This window comes from Salvelinus namaycush, chromosome 6 (genome assembly GCF_016432855.1).
Source record: "Salvelinus namaycush isolate Seneca chromosome 6, SaNama_1.0, whole genome shotgun sequence".
Classification (NCBI taxonomy): Eukaryota; Metazoa; Chordata; class Actinopteri; order Salmoniformes; family Salmonidae; genus Salvelinus; species Salvelinus namaycush.
Genome location: NC_052312.1, coordinates 18879602 through 18899261, shown reverse-complemented (window position 1 = coordinate 18899261; position 19660 = coordinate 18879602). Strand labels below are relative to the sequence as shown.

The following is a 19660-nucleotide window of genomic DNA, read 5'->3' as shown; positions in this document are numbered from 1 at the left end:
CTAATAGAATTTCCTTAATCACTGCTCAACCATTGCCCCGCAATTAAATAAAATACTTAATTTAGTTAATCATCGAATTACATTTAATGAAACTCTCATAATGAGTGATGATTAATGATTCCACTGTGGAATGAATATCTCTCTACCTGAGTTCCCCGGGAGTCTTTCAGAAATTTTATTTTTCAGTTGCAGTACTGTCGTACTGTTCATTTGTTCTTCCGTATTGCTCACGTCTATTACCATTTTCTCCCCTCTGAATCCAATCACTGTGACCTGGTAGATCTTTCCCATGGTTCCGAATATGTGCGTGAGCTGCTCAGGTGTCCGAGTTATTCTGTCAATTGATGTAACAGTATGTATGTGAGAGAATGAGGAAAGCAAAACGCTCCTCCTTCTCAGAAGCAATAACAATTTGTCTACCTTATCACATGACATATAATAAACAGACCTAACTTTTGAGTACAGAAATTAAACTGAAAGTAGGTACAGTGACTTGGGATCTCAGGGGAATACCATCACACTCAAATAAATGAACAATAAACAAGTTTGACTCAATACATTTGGTGACTGAGATCCGCCAGCTGATACAGGTTTATCTGCATTACAACGCTGCAATTGAAAATGTTATGAGAACATCCTCAAGTGAATGCAGTCAACATAATTTACCGTATATCACGTGTCTTCTTGAAACTTGAAAGTGAAAGCTTCTGATGTTGAATAACAAGTCCAAGGGATATACAAGGGCTTAGCGGGACTCACAGCGGAACATTTTATCCCGCGAACGCGGTCCCGGCACAGCATTCAAGGGAGAGCACACCTGCCTCCGGTGGTCATATCATCGTCCCACAGGTGAGTGTGAAGAAGTAGGATTACTGTACAAGACAGTGAAGATAGAGAGCAACACGATGACAACCCAACAGCAGGAGGAAGAAAAGCGATATGACCCCGGAGACACCACGCTCAAGTTCGTCAACCGACAGGACGATTTAGATCGTAAGCAATCCATTTAATCAATAAACCAACATTATCCAGGTAAAATAAAATAAGAAAAATGTGGTATTCATTATTACTTAGCCCCAACTAGTCAATGTCCTCTTCGTTCCTGGAGGAACATAGTCAGTGGTGTAATGTGCGTAGGTAAAAATACTTTAAAGTACTACTTAAGTAGTTTGTGGTATCTGTACTTTACTTGACTATATTTTTTTACATCTTTTACTTTTACTCCACTACATTCTTAAAGATAATGTACTTTTTACTCCATACGTTTTCCCTGACACCCAGAAGTAGCTACTCTTTGCATTTTGAATGCTTAGCAGGACAGGATAATGGTCCAATTCACGCACCTATGAAGATAACATCCCTGGTCATCCCCACTGCCTCTGATCTGGCGGACTCACTAGCCTCTGATCTGGCGGACTCACTAAACACAAATGTTTCGTTTGTAAATTATGTCTGAGTGTTGGCGTGTGCCACAAGTAAATCGTGCCATCTGGTTTGCTTAATATAAGGAATTTGAAATGATTTATACTTTAACGTTTGATACTTAAGTATATTTGAGCAATTACATTTACTTTTGATACTTAAGTATATTTAAAACCAAATACTTTTTGACTTTTACTCAAATTGTATTTTACTGGGTGACTCACTTTTACTCAAGTCATTTTCTATTAAGGTATCTTTACTTTTACTCAAGTATGACAATTGGGTACTTTTTCTACCACTGAACATGTTTTCCAGAGTTTTCAATTATTACATTTCCTCGTTTTGTTCTCAGCCCTAGATGATGACACTGAGACTCTGAAGGCAGAGATGTCTTGTGGTCATGCGGTAACCCCAGAGTCGCTGACCGGATGGTGTCGCAGCCTACTGGACCAGGTAGGCCTACTCGCTATTCCTTAAAGGTGCAATCTGCATTTGAAATAATAACAAAGCAGGCACCCTGCACTGTTTTGGTAAAAAGCTGAGGGTTTGGGCTGGAGAAATGTAACCTCTCTCCAATTCATAAACAGAGCTATGGATGCAAGGACTGACCATGATATCAGAATTATAGTTTTAACCATGTTCTGAGGCTGTACAGTGTTTATTTACATTTACTTTGTTTACAAACAGAGTAAAACAAGCGTAAATTTGGGGTTCTGATGGGGTATGACCAATGATGTGTATAAACCCTGGATGACTGACAGGGGGCACTGTGTTGAAGCCACCTTGCAGCCATCTTGGTACTCCTCCTCAATTGTAAAAAAATATTTAGGAACCTATAGAAATGCATTTATTATTGTTTACATTTGTTTTTGACACATTTATTTTATTACAGACACCTTAATGCATACTGTTAAATTATATTATGTGAGCTCTACACCTTGTAGAGTCCATGCCTCAAAGAATTGAGGCTGCTCTGAGGGAAAAGGGGGTATACATGTAAATACTTATATACATGTAATTTGTCCTACAGCATTTCATTGAAATACTGTAGGACAAATTACATGTATATACGTATTTTTTTCCAGTAACATTAGTACCACAAATATATACTTTAAGCAAAATGTTCTTATATATTTTTTCTTTTTTTTGTTAAGCTCACATAATATTCCATTAATTCCTATTGAGGACTGCTCCTACTTGGGAGTGGCAATATGCCCAACCGGTGGCTTCAAAGCCTCTCAATGGCCCAAGCATAGCATCAGCATTGGGTATGACAGTTGAACTAAGCTCATATACTGAGTGTACAAAACATTAGGAACACCTTCCTAATATTGAGTTGTACCCCCTTTTCCCTCAGAGCAGCCTCAATTCTTTGAGACATGGACTCTACAAGGTGTCAAAAGTGTTCCACAGGGATGCTGGCTCCAATGCTTCCCATGGTTGTGTAAAGTTGGCTGGATGTCCTTTGGGTGGTGGACCATTCTTGATACATACGGGAAACGATTAAGCATGAAAAACCCAGCAGCATTGCAGTTCTTGACACAAACCGGTGTGCCTGGCACCTACTACCATACCCTGTTCAAAGCCACTTAAATGTTTTGTCTTGGCACACATACACAATCTCAAGGCTTAAAAATCTGTATTTAACCTGTCACCTCCCCTTCATCTACACTGATTAAAGAGGATTTAATAAGTGACTTCAATAAGGGATCATAGCTTTCACCTGGATTCATCTGGTCAGTCTATGAGTATGGTTACATACACCTCCCGGGTGGCGCAGTGGTCTAGGGCACTGCATCGCAGTGCTAGCTGCGCCACCAGAGTCTCTGGGTTCACGCCCAGGCTCTGTCGCAGCCGGCCGCAACCGGGAGGTCCGTGGGGCGACGCACAATTGACATAGTGTCGTCCGGGTTAGGGAGGGTTTGGCCGGTAGGGATATCCTTGTCTCAGTATGTAAATGTATGCACTCTACTGTAAGTCGCTCTGGATAAGAGCGTCTGCTAAATGACTAAAATGTAAATACACACAATAATGCGATTATTATGGATAGTCAGATTGATATAATAGTTAGATTACAACGTTTACATGCTTTGCAAGAAGAACGGTTTCCCTAATAATCCTGTTTACAAAGACACATCATAAATCGAGCTGCCTGATGGCACTAATAAACGCAGAAAATCAGCAATCAAATAAACATTCTACCACAGCTACCATGTTATTTTTGGGAAGCAAATTTGATTCTGAGTTCGAACATATAAAGTTTGTATGTGAAAACTACTTCTAAGACACACATACATTCAGTTGTTCTGAATTCCCTTTACTCGCACTAAAGTGGGAGGCTTGCTCGGCTGGCACTACCACATGCGCAGATCAAATACACCGCTGGTATGCCAATTAAGGTGTTCGAGTGTCCTAATCATTCGAAAGCTTTTCGTTTCATTAATTTATTGCCACTGGGGCCCGCCGGTGTAACTGCTAAACTGCTTGCTAACTGTACACTGTACTACATGATTGCAGCATGTTTACTAACGCGTTAGTTCTAGTAGCTATGGTGACTTGACGTTAGCTAATATGGTGACAACAATGTAGGCTGTGTGTAGCGGTTAGCGGTTATGATATGAAGGTTTAGCTTGGAAAGTTTTTTTTGCCTGGTCACAGACCATGTGTTGTGCACTGAAGTCCACAAGTGAAGGGAAAGGTGAGAGGAGGAGTGCGTAGGTGCAAGAAGGAATTATACAACGAGCAAAATGATCATGCTGTTTGTATATGGTTACTATGAAAGTGAACTGTGTTTGCTTGTGATCAGGGATGTATTCACTCTGCCGATTCTGTTGAAAAACATTTCTTAAATGGAAGCAAACGGAACGAAACAGGGATAAACATACCTGAATTTGTCCAATAGAAACTCTAATTTGCAACTTTTGGACTAATGATTACACCCTAGATCAGCTAGATGCAGGCAAAAGGAAGCCTGGAGGCTCTTCTAGGCGTGAAGGTATTTCAAGTGTCTAGGGATAGCCTAATATTGGCCTAATGGCATTCATTTGAGAAAGTCAAAATAAAATTGCATATCAATAAGAATCATGAATTGTAATCTATGCAGACATTTATTTAACTGACATATTTCGCAATTTATCAGTTCATTGGCACAATATCGTCCACTTCATTTTTTTAAAGAGAAGTACGGCACTAGGAAAGTTGATATGTAGCAAAACAGATCATTCATCTGTAGGCTACGTGCATAGCACTTTGTTTTAAGCATCAATTTGGTCCCATGTTCCTACCCCAACTGGGTGCAGCACCTGTTAAACTCTGTAATATCCCTCAAAACACAGGGATGACTGACATGGCAGATTCAGATGGGACTAAAATTACAAATGTGGTAATTTGTGCTCGTGCACATAATTACATTACCTGAGCTCCCCCAGTAAAAGTTATCCCGTCCGAATAGGGCTAATGTCAAATTTCTCTCGACCTGACACCTATGTTGTAAACTTTCATTCAATTGGCTAGGTTGTAGCAACCTCATGCTGGGTATAGGGAACATTCTGAGTATCAGGTAGTAGCCTTAACCTGTCGATGTAACATTGAGCTGGGTGAATGGAATATAAATGACAGTCATCCAATATGCTGTAATATAAATAATTCCATGCTCATAAAACATTTTATCATCCCCCCTCATCTTAAACGGCACCGACCGCCACTTCTGTGCATGTAAACGTACTCTATGTCATGGAAATAGCATGTGTCCTTAATGTTTTGGATACTCAGTATATATTAGGCCAAACCTACTACAGTGAATTTAGGCGACCACCACCTGTGCAATGCATAAATACTCTTGTCTGACGCACGTTTTGTGCTAATTAATTGAAGTTGAACATTCTCATTTTTGGAAATGGAAGTTCACTTTCTCACTCATAAACGCATACCAAGTGCAAGTGCGCTGCCCAGCAGTTCACATCAGCAAGATGTGGGGCCTTTTCAATAGGTGGGACGTCTGACATGGATAGGTAAAATAATGATTATGATCACATTTCCTCAATTTAAATATTAGACCTATGGAGACACCTATACATTTGGCAGCCAAGCATGAGTGATCATGGTAGCCTTTTATCGTCTAGACATGATGTTAAAATATCTTCACGCCTAGAATAAAAACCACCAGGTTTCCATCATAGACTCAATTGAATAAAAAAAAAAGAATTACAGGGGGCAGTCTGGAAAAATGAATCCCATGCAAATCTTCCTCTGGAATAAGGCACATGTTTGGAAAATAACTACGTAACCAACGTCTCTAGTAATACTATAGCTGTCTCTCTCCCCCTCTTCAAACTTTCCATGTCAGGGCCCCGTTGCATAAAACATCTTAATTTTCTATAATCAAGACAAGATAGCCAAATTGCTTCAGAACATAATAAACCATGTTTCATGTAGTTACCTTTTGCCTTAACTTGTTCATATTACTTTCTAGTACGTCAAGCTAGCTTACAAAGTAGCTACAGCTAACTAGCCAGCTAGCTTTGTAGCCATGAATTGTGCACCTTCCATTGTTTAGATAAGTAGCTACTTAAGATAAGTAGCATAAGTGTCCTTATGACCTCATAGTATGGAAATATAATAATAAAAAATACATGCACTGCCCCTTTAAGAATCAGTGGGTATATAGGGCCTATCATTTATCATAAATTAATATTAAATAGGTTGACATAGAGCCAAACTATACCATATTAATCGAACAAATGATATATTTTAATATGAATTACATCATGCATATTAAATATATTGCACTATTTTGATATCCAATGTCCATCCATTGTCCTTGAAAACTTTTCTTCTTTGTCCTCCCAGAATCAGTTCAAGTTTTTGTGCCCTGCACATGAGGATGGCACCTTTGTGAAGTGTGGTGCTGAGTGGTCTTACCAGGAGGTACGTAGGCTGGCTGTTCTGACCACTGAGGAGATGGAGCACTTTGAGAAGACCATGGCAGCTTTGGCTGCTGCCACATACTGTGAATACAAATCAGTGAGTGCATGTCTCATTGTTCAAATTCTTTGCAAGGTTGTTTTTACTACTGTATAGAATATTATTAATATTTTATTTATTAAACCTATATTTTATCAGGGAGTCATACTGAGACCAAGGTCTCCTTTGCAGATAAGCCCTGAATTACATAAATTACAGAAAATACACACAACAATATAAATACAAAATGCAAGCAGAAAGAAAGAAACACATTCATCAGTAATAAGGTCCTCAATCAGCTTTCTGAATTAACCTAGAGCAGGCCTGGGCAATTCTTTTCCATGGAGGGCCACATTAGAATATATTTTTGCCATTGCGGGCCAGAATCATATTACAGGATTATACATCATGTGTATGACTGTGTTGACAGATATATCTACGGTAAACCACATCCAGATATGCTACTTATTTTACAATTTTAACATGCACAGAAATAAACCACCTCCATGTTCTCCTTTTGGTAGATATTTTCATTATTAAACATGCAATGAACTACACGGAGGGAAAAGTACACTGTGCATTCAGCACCACGGACAGAACTCTTGTTAACGGGTATGCACAGAAACACTAGAAAGAGAGAGAGCTCAACATGACATTTAAACAACTCAAGTGTGAGGAGTGACATCTCTGATGGGCATTGACTAGAGCAGTGAAGTCAGGTATAGTTTCTGACGTCGCTATGTGCAGGATTGCTGAGAGATGAGAGTCAGTAAGAGACGATCTGTGCCTTGACTTGTTATATTCATCACTGAACAAACATCATCTGAGCATGACTCCTAATCTTTGGAAAGTTTTCTTCATCGAGAGATGCATAGAACCTCGTCAGTGACATTCTTTTGAATATTTCTCCAATCACTGCACCAGATTGAAGATCGATAAGCTCTAGTTGCAGGTCAGTGGGAGCGTTATCCACATTGAAGGTGAAAGGAGATGAAACCAACAGCATGTCATTTTCCAACACTTTTGAAATCCTCAAAATGACGAGATAACTCACCGTTCAAAGCACGCAGCAGCGATGTATACCTTCTCCCGTTGTCATCTGATTAGGAACAGACTAGTAGGGTCGGAAAGTCTGTGAGATTGTTGGCTTCTACTTGACGGGTCAGGAGGAGTAATTTTCCCTTGAAGGATTTGACAAGGCTGTACATCTGATGTGCAAAAAGGCCCTTCCCTTGTAATTTGGAATTCAGTTCATTCGTGAGGGTCATGATGTCCACGGTGAAGGCAAAATCAGCCAACCATTCTTTATCTTGCAGTTGAGGGAAATCCACATATTTTCCTTTCATTTTTCAAAACTCAGCAATCTCTGACTTCAGGTTCCACACCATTTGAAAGCACCTTCCCCAAACTCAGCCATCTCACGTTTGTGTGGTAGGGGAGATCTGCATGACCCGACTCTGTCTCTTCCAACAGTGAGACAAACTGCCTGTGGTTTAAAGATTTTACTCTTATGAAGTTGACCACTTTAGTGACTGTATCCACAACATGGCTCATTTTCAGAACACATTTACAGAGCACCTCCTGATGACTAATGCAATGCAGGAAAATAATTTGCTGATCTTGGTTCAGCACAGCTACTTAATCTTGTATCCTTTTCAAAAAGTCAACGTTTTTTCCTCAAGTTTGGGCACCCATCAGTGGTCACACTGGATAACTTTTCAAAACTCAGTCCCAGCTTTGCCACACACTTATTAACCTCCTCCAATAAACATTTCACTGTGTTTGTGCTCTTCGTTGACTGCACCGAAGCAAGCTCCTCTGTAATTTCAAAGTCTGGGGTTATGCCTCGTAAGAATATCAACAACTATGCCGTGTCACGTGCATCACTGCTCTCATCCAAGGCTAAGGAGAAATTGGTGAAATCCTTAACCTTGTCTTTCAACTGTTGTTCCATATTATCTGCAATGTCCTTAACACGCCGTGTCACTGTTCGTCTTGACACGGAAACATTTTCAAACCTGTCTTTCTTGTCGGGGAAAAGTATTGCTGCAGAGTCAATTAAACATTCCTTAATGCAACCGCTGTGTTAGATTTTTAAAAATAACTTTAGTACGACATACAGCTTACGTTATAGCGAGACAGCGCCCAAAATCAGGGGGGAAAATACGACGACACATTTTCGACAGAAATACGAAATAACATCATAAATGGTTCCTACTTTTGATGATCTTCCATCAGAATCTTGTACAAGGGGTCCTTTGTCCAGAATAATCGTTGTTTGGTTGTAGAATGCCCTCTTCATCTGACGAATTAGCAGCCAAAGCTAGCCATGTGGCGCAGGAGTGTCCAAAATCACCATAACGCAAAACAAAGAAAATGCAGAAAATCGCAATAAACTGATATAAACTGATATAACTCGGTTTAAAATAACTACTTTATGATGTTTTTAACACATATATCAAATAAAATCAGAGCCGGAGATATCTAACGTCTATAACGAAAGCTTTTCAGAACGCAATCCAGGGGTCCCTTTCGCGCCATGCTGAATAAAGGAAAGAGTGGTCGCGTCGTTCGGCCTCAGATAAAGCTATACACCCCATTCCACCTCTCACTGCCTATTGACATCTAGTGGAAGGCGTATGCAGTGCATGTAGACCCATAGATTTCATGCAAATTAATAGGATGGCCCTGGAACAGAGCCACCGATTTCACATTTTTCAGTTCCTGACAGGAAGTTTGCTGCAAAATGAGTTTTGTTTTACTCACAGATATAATTCAAACGGTTTTAGAAACTAGAGAGTGTTTTCTATCCAATAGTAATAATAATATGCATATTGTACGAGCAAGAATTGAGTACGAGGCAGTTTAATTTGGGAACGATTTTTTACAAAGTGAAAATAGCGCCCCCCTATTGAGAAAAGGTTTTAATGAATTCGCCCACAGCGAATGGCTTGCTATGTTTAGCAATTTTGTGGGACAGAACATAGCTAGCTCTCGCAATTCTGTTGTTTGCTGAATGCAGTTCTGTGAAAAGTCCTTGCTGCTTTTGCAACTGAGAAAGCAACTCTTTTGATGCACTTTTGATGCACTACATATTACTGTATTTCTCTGCATTCTTCGTCTGGAAGTGTCGGGATAAGTTGTAGTCTTTCAAGACAGCGATGCTCTCTTTGCACAATAAGCACACAGCTTTCACTGATACCTCAATAAAGAAATATTTCGATGTCCACTCTTGCTGGAACACCCTACATTCATTGTATACCTTCCTTTTCTTTGAAATCTTTGAAAAACTCATTTTTGCGCAATTTCTAGCTAGCTACTATTTGTAACTGTGACGTGTGGCAGCCTGTCAGTCACTGTCTGTCCTCGTGCAGTTGTTATTTATACGTGCCTTCAAAATAAATGTCCCACAAGCGGTGGGAGTTAAATCATTACACAAAGGATAGTATTCATTGGGCTTTTAATTTGAATAGCAAATACATTTTTCAAAACTTTACTATCGCAAATTCTTTATGTGATCTGAACATGATTCCGCGGGCCGTATTGAATCAGGTCGTGGGCCCCATACGGCCCCCGGGCCGACCTTTGCTCAGGCCTGCCCTAGAGTCACCAAAACATAAAATGTAAGGACATTTAGAAAATTGTTCCACAAATATGGTGGAAGAAAACTAAAGGCTGATTGACCTAATTCAGTTGAGACCAAAGGAATTTACAGCATTAACCATCCCTGAGACCGGGTGTGGTAACTCGTTTGTCTAAAGTTTAGTAAAGATGTTAGGTACATTGGAACTTTTTGTAAAAAGGCTTTATAAATGAAAACATAGCAATGTATCAACCTAGGTGACATCAGAGGGCCAACAAACTTTCTGGTAGAGAACGCAGTGATGAGTACTAAAATTGTTGCCTGTAATAAAGCGCAGTGCGCTGTGATAAACTGCATCTAACGGCTTTAATGAAGTGTCAGTAATAATAAGGCATAATATACATAAAACTACAGCGCTATGAACAGGTGGGTGGGGACAGATCACCTCTTAACTACAGTACATAGCTTTGGTCAGACATTCTTTACTGTGTTATCCAAAACGAGTAATTGCACATGTTTTATTCAGTTATATCATTATGAATCTCTGCATGCAGACAATAATAGGGATTTACTAATCTCCCCCGCTTACCCTACCCTCTTTTATAACAGTGCCCTGTCTGCGAAACCTTCGTAGAGAGAGGGGACCTCACCAACCTCAGTGTCCTCTGCACAGTGTGCACTGCAGACAAAGGTCAGAGGTATGAGTTCTGCTGGCAGTGCCTGAAGCAGTGGAAAGGTCCCGCGCCACGCTCTGACCGCTGTGACAACGATGGCTGTGTCAACCAGGACCTGGAACTGCTGAAGAACTGCGAAACCACGTCTCTCCCTCAGGTGGCAGGAGTCACCAACTGCCCCTCCATTCGCGCCTGTCCCACCTGTGGCCAACGGGTGGAACACGACAAGACTGGTTGTAAGAATATTCTCTGTCCAAGGTGCAATAAAGAGTTCTGCTTTGTGTGTCTTAAGCTCACGGAGGAGTGCTTGCAGACCAGCTCATATTTCACAGCCTGCTCTGCTGGAGTGGCTCCTCGGCAGACCTCTATACCCACCTGGAATAGAAACTGAAAAATAAGATACCTCTTATTCACTGCATACTGTAAACTCTGCTTACATTGTCTCCAACAGAACACGTAGGTAGAAATGTTGCTCCACATAAACATTTCTTCTCCATATATTGTACAATGAGAGTTTGTGTGCAGTGCTTCATGTGAAGCATAATGTTTTCTTTTACCATCTTATATTAAAATCTTAGATATTATACAAAGCAAGTTTCATAGTGTGTAGACTCAGTCATTTATGTTAATTATGATTTCTATATCATCTTATCATTATTATCATGTTGCTTATGTGCATCATCATGTAATCTAATAAACTACTGACAAAAGTAACAAACTTCATCTGTTTGTTATTGATGTTTTTGTACTCCATAACAACAATGGAAATCAAACTGACGTCTTCATTTCGGGACACAGATTTATGAGATCAGAATAATAAAAGAAATTGCTTATACCAGTAGCAAACATCTACACAATAATACAGTATTTTACTCGTAAAACAAAACCCTTAAACTCAAAAGTCCCTTTATACCGAGCCTGTGCAGATCTTAACTGATATCTTATCAAACATTCCATTATATGTAAAAGGGCTAGGCTAACACATAATGCATGAAAGATGAGCTTTTAAGCATCAGTAACACGTATCTTTCAATATACAGTAAATCTAAGTGGTATAGAAGTGGAGAAATGCTTTGTTTTAAAACAGTGACAGTAATAACTGTGTTCATTATGTGCCACTAAACAATCCTTGACAATGCAACAAAAATGCAACAACATTAATAAAATATTAGAATACGAACAAATTCAAGGACATTGTAATATCAAAGGGCAAATTCATGGACATAAATGTGCATGGACGAATATTTAAAAGATGTATACTCTTCTGAGACAAATATCAAGAACAGTCTGACAGTGAGATCTGTAGGCTATACACTGGATAGGTTATCAGACATGCAGGGACAGACAGTGTAGTGCAGGGGTACTCAACTACTAATTGAGAAGGTCCAGTGACACAAATTTCCTAGGAGGCAAAGGTCCGGATGGATATCATCCTTTATCTGCGCTGTGGTACAGCATAGTAACAAACATAGTCGTCTACGACTTAGGAAACATGTTATACTAAATTTCCGTGACGCAACATCTACCCATCTGAAGATCTGTTTTGCTTCTCCTGACAACTTTCTCACATTTGTGACCAAGAAGGGGTTCTGGATGAGCAGCAGCAGTTCTCTTCCAACAGTGAAGTCATCAAAGCGTGCCTTGAAGTTATCCACAATTGGCCCAGCGTTGTTCGGTTTAGGGGAGGGTTTGGCCTGCAGGGATGTTCTTGTCCCATCACGCTCTAGCGACTCCTGTGGCAGACCGGCGCAATGCACGCTGAGACGGTAGGCAGGTGTACGATGTTTTAAAAAGACAACTTAACGGCTATACTGATACACCATACTAGGTACGTAAATACACTTCAATCATTAGAATATTTTTGTACACTTTTTGTACACATAATTTAAGGTCAATACATTTTTTCTGCAAAATAATGAAAGCATACTGTTGTTCAGATAGAGTACACAACTGTATCGTCTGCATATAGGTACAGGTAAAACTTCACTATTATTATATTTATATATTTCTGACAAAACAATATTATTAATGTATACAATATAGTTGTTTATTAGACATTTTAACATATAACACAATATCTAGGTACTAAAAAAATGTATATGCAACAAATGAACAACAATTTAGACCCCCCTTGGGTTATGATGTACAGTTGAAGTCGGAAGTTTACATACACTTAGGTTGGAGTTATTAAAACTTGTTTTTCAACAACTCCACAAATTTCTTAATAACAAACTATTGTTTGGGCAAGTCGGTTAGGACATCTACTTTGTGCATGACACAAGTACATTTTTGAAACAATTGTTTACAGACAGATTATTTCACTTATAATTCATTGCAGCACAATTCCAGTGGGTCAGAAGTTTACATACACTAAGTTGACTGTGCCTTTAAACCTGCTTGTAAAACTCCAGAAAATGATGTCATGGTTTTAGAAGCTTCTGATAGGCTAATTGACATCATTTGAGTCAACTGGAGGTGTACCTGTGGATGTATTTCAAGGCCTACCTTCAAACTCAGTGCCTCTTTGCTTGACATCATGGGAAAATCAAAAGAAATCAGACAAGACCTCAGAAAATTGTAGACCTCCACAAGTCTGGTTCATCCTTGGAAGAAATTTCCAAACACCTGAAGGTACCACGTTCATCTGTACAAACAATAGTACGCAAGTATAAACACCATGGGACCACGCAGCCGTCATATCGCTCAGGAAGGAGAAGCGTTCTGTCTCCTAGAGATGAACCTACTTTGGTGTGAACAGTGCAAATCAATCCCAGAACAACAGCAAAGGACCTTGTGAAGATGCTGGAGGAAACAGGTACAAAAGTATCTATATCCACAGTAAAACAAGTCCTATATAGACATAACCTGAAAGGCCGCGCAGCAAGGAAGAAGCCACTGCTCCAAAACCGCCATAAAAATGCCAGACTACGGTTTGCAACTGCACATGGGGACAAAGATTGTACTTTTTGGAGAAATGTCCTTTGGTCTGATGAAACTAAAATAGATCTCTTTGGTCATAATGACCCCAAGTACCTCCCCCCAAAGGTGCGGACTCCGGCCGCATGACTCTAAAGGGGAGGGTACGAGGTGGGCATCCCTTCACGGCGGCGGCTCTGGTGTGGGACGTAGATGCCCCTCTGCCCGCAGATCCCTCCGCTTTGGTGGCGGCCCTGGTGCATGGACCTTCACTGGAGGAACCGGGACGCAGATCATTGCCGGAGGAACCAGACCACTGATCATCGCCGGAGGCTCCGGACTGGGGAACGTCGCCGGAGGCTCCGGACTGGGGACCGTCGCCGGAGGCTCCGGACTGGGGACCGGCTCCGGACTGGGGACCGTCGCTGGAGCCTCCGGACTGGGGACCGTCGCTGGAGCCTCCGGAGTGTGGCCCGTCGTTGGAGCCTCCGGAGTGTGGCCCGTCGTTGGAGGTTCCGGACTGTGGCCCGTCGTTGGAGGTTCCGGACTGGGAACCATCCCGGAAGCTCCGGACTGGGAACCGTCGCCGGAAGCTCCGGACTGGGAACCGTCGCCGGAAGCTCCGGACTGGGAACCGTCGCCGGAAGCTCCGGACTGGGTACCGTCGCCGGAAGCTCCGGACTGGGTACCGTCGCCGGAAGCTCCGGACTGGGAACCGTCGCCGGAAGCTCCGGACTGGGAACCGTCGCCGGAAGCTCCGGACTGGGAACCGTCGCCGGAAGCTCCGGACTGGGTACCGTCGCCGGAAGCTCCGGACTGGGTACCGTCGCCGGAAGCTCCGGACTGGGAACCGTCGCCGGAAGCTCTGGCCTGTGGAGGCGCACTGGAGGCCTGATGCGTGGGACCGGTACAGGTGGCACCGGGCTGAAGACACGCCCCTCAGGGCTAGTGCGGGGAGGAGGCACAGGACGTACTGGACTGTGGAGGCGCACTGGAGGCCTGATGCATGGAACCGGCACAGGTGGCACCGGGCTGAAGACACGCACCTCAGGGCGAGTGCGGGGAGGAGGCACAGGATGTAGTGGACTGTGGAGGTGCACTGGATGCCTGATGCGTGGGACCGGCACAGGTGGCACCAGGCTGAAGACACGCACCTCAGGGCGAGTGCGAGGAGGAGGCACAGGACGTACTGGACTGTGGAGGCGCACTGGAGGTCTGGAGCGTAGAGCTGGCACAACCCATCCTGGCTGGATGTTTATTTTCGCCCTGCAAATGCGGGGCGCTGGCACAGGACGCACTGGGCTGTTCAGACGCACCGGAGACACAGTGCGCAGAGCCGGCGCAGGATATCCTGGTCCAAGGAGGCGTACTGGAGGCCAGGAGCGCTGAGCCGGCACCATCCGTCCTGGCTGGATGCCCACTCTAGCCCGGCCAATGCAGGGAGCTGTAATAGAGCGCAATAGAGAGGGTTAAATAGGGAACATGATAGGGGAATTGAAACCAGGTGTGTGTAATACAGACAAAACAAAACTGAAACATGGATCGGTGGTGACTAGAAAGCCGGTGACGTCGACCGCCGAACACCACCCGAACAAGGAGAAGGGCCGACTTCGGCGGAAGTCGTGACACACGAGCCGGGTTGTAACAAAAACTCACACTCATTGTTATGTTTAATAAATGTATCGTATTGTGTGTGTGTGGCAGGCTTACAAAGATGGCAAAAAACAACATTTGAGAGTGCGCTGACCCTGGTGCTAGAGGGGGTACGCAGCTGGAGGTTGAATGTTTGAAGGGGTACGGGACAAAAAAAAAGATTGGGAACCACTGATCTCGAGCCATAATCATTATGCTTATTCTAAGTAAAATACAACTTCTAACTCGATTGATAGCCTGAAATGGCTTCTTGGTAGCGTGTTATGAGGTCGGAAGAATAGGAACCTATCTGGGATAGCTAAAGCCAACTTAATAAAATTGCTAGGTGGCTAGTAGTATTACAGAGAAACAACAACAGGACAAATCTGAGAGGGCACGTGCATCTGTGCCCCCTATGGGCATGACGCCTCTGTAAGGGCTCTATTAAATCTTTATCGCTGAAGCATTACAGATTGTGCTTCAGAAATGTATAGGTAATTTCCGACTGAGCCGACATATGCAGCGTTTACCGTGAATGCGGTCTCCGCTAATGCGGGAACATTGGCCACATGTCAAAACAGTGACAAAACTGCTACCTTCAATATCACAGGACTGACTCTCTTCAGCAGTTGCACAGGTAAGCTATTCATATGATGATGGATAATACAGTTAGCTTGATTATAATGATAAATGTATAAGTTCTTAAATTCTATTCCTCAAGAATCAATACAGTAGGTGAGCCTATATCGTCAATTGAAATGATCAATGAACAGCAGAAAATATTGCAGATTAGGCTACACCTTTACAGTAAATTGTTTTATTGATGTTTTATTCGAAGCTGACAACAAATAACCATAGAGATCCTATTAAACTAGCCTACTTTTCTAATTTCTAATTCTATGCAAATAACACTGACCTGGGATCTCATTCCTTTGACTATCACTTTGGCAATATATCACAAAATAGGAACACAAACAAACATTACAACTAAATTAATAACTGTTTTGTGGAAAATATATAAATACATGATCAAACCTGAAGGGCAATCTACAGAGAAAACAATTACTGATTGTACAACAGTCTCTGAAACAGGTAATTTCTGATCATGTGATTGACTACACCTGATACCTGCCATATACAGGTGTAACTGGAATGTCCCTGGTTGGCTCATGTTCTCTTCCCTATGAGTTGACCTAGTTTAACTTTCCACCCTACCTCTTTTGTCCTCTCATTTATCATGTGTTGCAAGTTGCCACACCAATAACAAACAATACTATTTACGAACACTCTACAAATCACCCTTGCTCTGATCATATTGAGCCAAAATGGAGAATGATGTGATTCTATAGCAATCGTTGTGCTCATGAATTTGTGAACAACCAAACCTTCACCCCTTTGCATATCAATATTATTGTACTGTATGTCATCAATATCAATAATTAATCAAATATATGTTTGTAATCTCAATAATATTGTGTTGTTTCTGTGCTTCTTCATTAATAAACTATACTCACAAAACTATACTAACACTTGGGGTATGTACATACACCAACCAGAAGCCATGGATTACAGGCAACATCCGCACTGAGCTAAATGCTAGAGCTGCCACTTTCATGAAGTGGGACTCTAACCAGAAAGCTTATAAGAAATCCCACTATGCCCTCTGACGAACCATCAAACAGGCAAAGCGTCAATACAGGACTAAGATCGAATCGTACTACAACGGCTCCGATGCTCGTCGGATGTGGCGGGGCTTGCAAACCATTACAGACTACAAAGGGAAACACAGCCGAGAGCTGCCCAGTGACGCGAGCGTACCAGATGAGCTTAACTACTTCTATGCTCGCTTCGAGGCAAATAACACTGAAACATGCATGAGAGCACCAGCTGTTCTAGAAGACTGTGTGATCACGTTCTCCGCAGCCGATGCGAGTAAGACCTTTAAACAGGTCAACATTCACAAGGCAGCTGGGCCAGACGGATTACCACGATGTGTACTGCGAGCATGCGCTGACCAACTGGCAAGTGTCTTCACTGACATTTTCAACCTCTCTCTGTCCGAGTCTGCATGTTTTAAGCAGACCACCATAGTGCTTTTGCCCAAGAATATGAAGGTAACCTGCCTAAACGACTACCGATCCGTAGCACTCACGTCTGTAGCCATGAAGTGCTTCGAAAGGCTGGTAATGGCTCACATCAACATCATTATCCCAGAAACCCTAAACCCACTCCAATTTGCATACCGCCCCAACAGATCCACAGAGGATGCCATCTCTATTGCACTCGACACTGCCCTTTCCCACATGGATAGAAGGAACACTTATGTGAGAATGCTATTCACTGACTACAGCTCAGCGTTCAACACCCTAGTGCCCTCAAAGCTCATCAATAAGCTAAGGACACTGGGACTAAACACCTCCCTCTGCAACTGGATCCTGGACTTCCTGATGGGCCGCCCCCAGTTGGTGAGGGTAGGTAGCAACACATCTGCCACGCTGATCCTCAACACAGGAACCCCTCAGTGGTGCGTACTCAGTCCCCTCCTGTACCCCCTGTTCACTCATGACTGCACTGCCAGGCACAACTCCAACACCATCATTAAGTTTACAGATGACACAACAGTGGTAGGCCTGATCACTGACAACAACGAGACAGCCTATAGGGAGGAGGTCAGAGACCTGGCCATGTGGTGCCAGGACAGGACCGGACAACAACCTCCCCCTCAACGTGATGAAGACAAAGGAGATGATTGTGGACTACAGTAAAAAGAGGACCGAGCACGCCCCCATTCTCCGGGCTGCAGTGAAGCAGGTTGAGAGCTTCAAGTTCCTTGGTGTCCACATCACCAACAAACTAGCATGGTCCAAGCACACCAAGACAGTCGTGAAGAGGGCACAACAAAACCTATTCCCCCTCAGGAGACTGAAAAGATTTGGCATGGGTCCTCAGATCCTCAAAAGGTTCTACAGCTGCACCATCGAGAGCATCCTGACTGGTTGTATCACTGCTTGGCCTCCGACCGCAAGGCACAACAGAGGGTAGTGCGAACGGCCCAGTACATCACTGGGGCCAAGCTACCTGCCATCCAGGACCTCCATACCAGGCGGTGTCAGAGGAAGGCCTTAAAAATTGTCAAAGACTCCAGCCACCCTAGCCATAGACTGTTCTCTTTGCTATAGCATGGCAAGCGGTACCGGAGCGCCAAGTCTAATTCAAAGAGGCTTCTAAACAGCTTCTACCCCCAAGTCATAAGACTCCTGAACAGCTAATCAAATGGCTACCCAGACTATTTGCATTGCCCACCCCCCCCTCTTTTACACCGCTGCTACTCTCTGTTGTTATCATCTATGCATAGTCACTTGAATAACTCTACCTACATGTACATATTACCTCAACTTACCGGTGCCCCCGCACATAGACTCTGTACGGTACCCCCCTGTATATAGTCTCGCTATTGGTATTTTACTGCTGCCCTTTAATTACTTGTTACTTTTATTTCTTATTCTTGTCCGTATTTTTTTAAACTGCATTGTTGGCTAGGGGCTCATAAGTAAGCATTTCACTATAAAGTCTACACCTGTTGTATTTGGCGCATGTGAATAATACAATTTGATTTGATTTGATTTGACTTCAACGTGTTTGTTCTTTTGTAGTCCATAATAATGGAACATTGTATGCCAACCTTTTTAGTCCAATAAATCTCTTATTGTCTGAGTACAATATTTTTGAAAAAAAATTTTTTTTTTTTTTTTTTTCTGATAAATCTTGGTACCAGAAAAAAGTCCCAGTGACATAATGTTTACTGTATGAGCCCCCAACAGTCCCTATCCTGTGTAGATATCAATTGATAATTGACAAACATTCCATTATATGCAAAATGACTGGGGCATACCAAAAAACTAGGCCAGCACATCTGAGCAAACATATACAGTTTATGAAACTTGAACTTTCATACCTTTCACCACTGTTTTCATTTTAAATTAAGTAGTAGGCTATAGCAACAGAAAATACATTCTGTTTTCAAAACAGGGACTTGCATGGTGCGATATGAATGATTGCCAAGTTCAAACTATGACTAAGTATCGAAACAATGATAAAACAGCTAGATTGACCGACTATCTCTTCAGCATTTGCACAGCAGTTGTCATTGTAAACAAGAATTTGTTCTTAACTGACGTACCTAGTTAAATAAAGGTTAAATCAAATAAATAGACAAACAAACTGATGCCTATTCATGTGATGATGGATAATACAGTTGTAGCTTGAACATAATGACGCATTTATCAGTTATATCAATGGATAGGCCGATATAATTAATTGAAATGGCCAATGAACAGCGGTAAATATTGCAGAATAGGCTACACCTTCAGATTATATCGTTCAGTTGATTGACAGGAAGGAGTAGCTGAAATTGAAACTGATGTTTTAGGACTCGGAGAGATGACAGTTGCACTATAATAGCTTTCGTTTT

The 19660-nt window shown here is 42.2% G+C and overlaps 1 protein-coding gene across 2 annotated transcripts; it reads left to right on the top strand.

Moving 5' to 3' along the window:
* The first annotated feature begins 684 nt into the window (after positions 1-684).
* Positions 685-11349, top strand: si:ch211-212k18.15 (probable E3 ubiquitin-protein ligase RNF144A-A). 2 transcript variants are annotated; one of them, XM_038995504.1, is made up of 4 exons: positions 685-849; positions 1775-1875; positions 6271-6444; positions 10577-11349. In XM_038995504.1, exons 2-4 carry the CDS (start codon positions 1810-1812, stop codon positions 11030-11032), a joined length of 696 nt encoding a protein of 231 aa, XP_038851432.1. In that variant the 5' UTR covers positions 685-849; positions 1775-1809; the 3' UTR covers positions 11033-11349. The 2 variants fall into 2 exon arrangements, with proteins under 2 accessions (XP_038851432.1, XP_038851431.1); XM_038995503.1 differs by having other exon boundaries at positions 689-993.
* The last annotated feature ends 8311 nt before the right edge of the window (positions 11350-19660 follow it).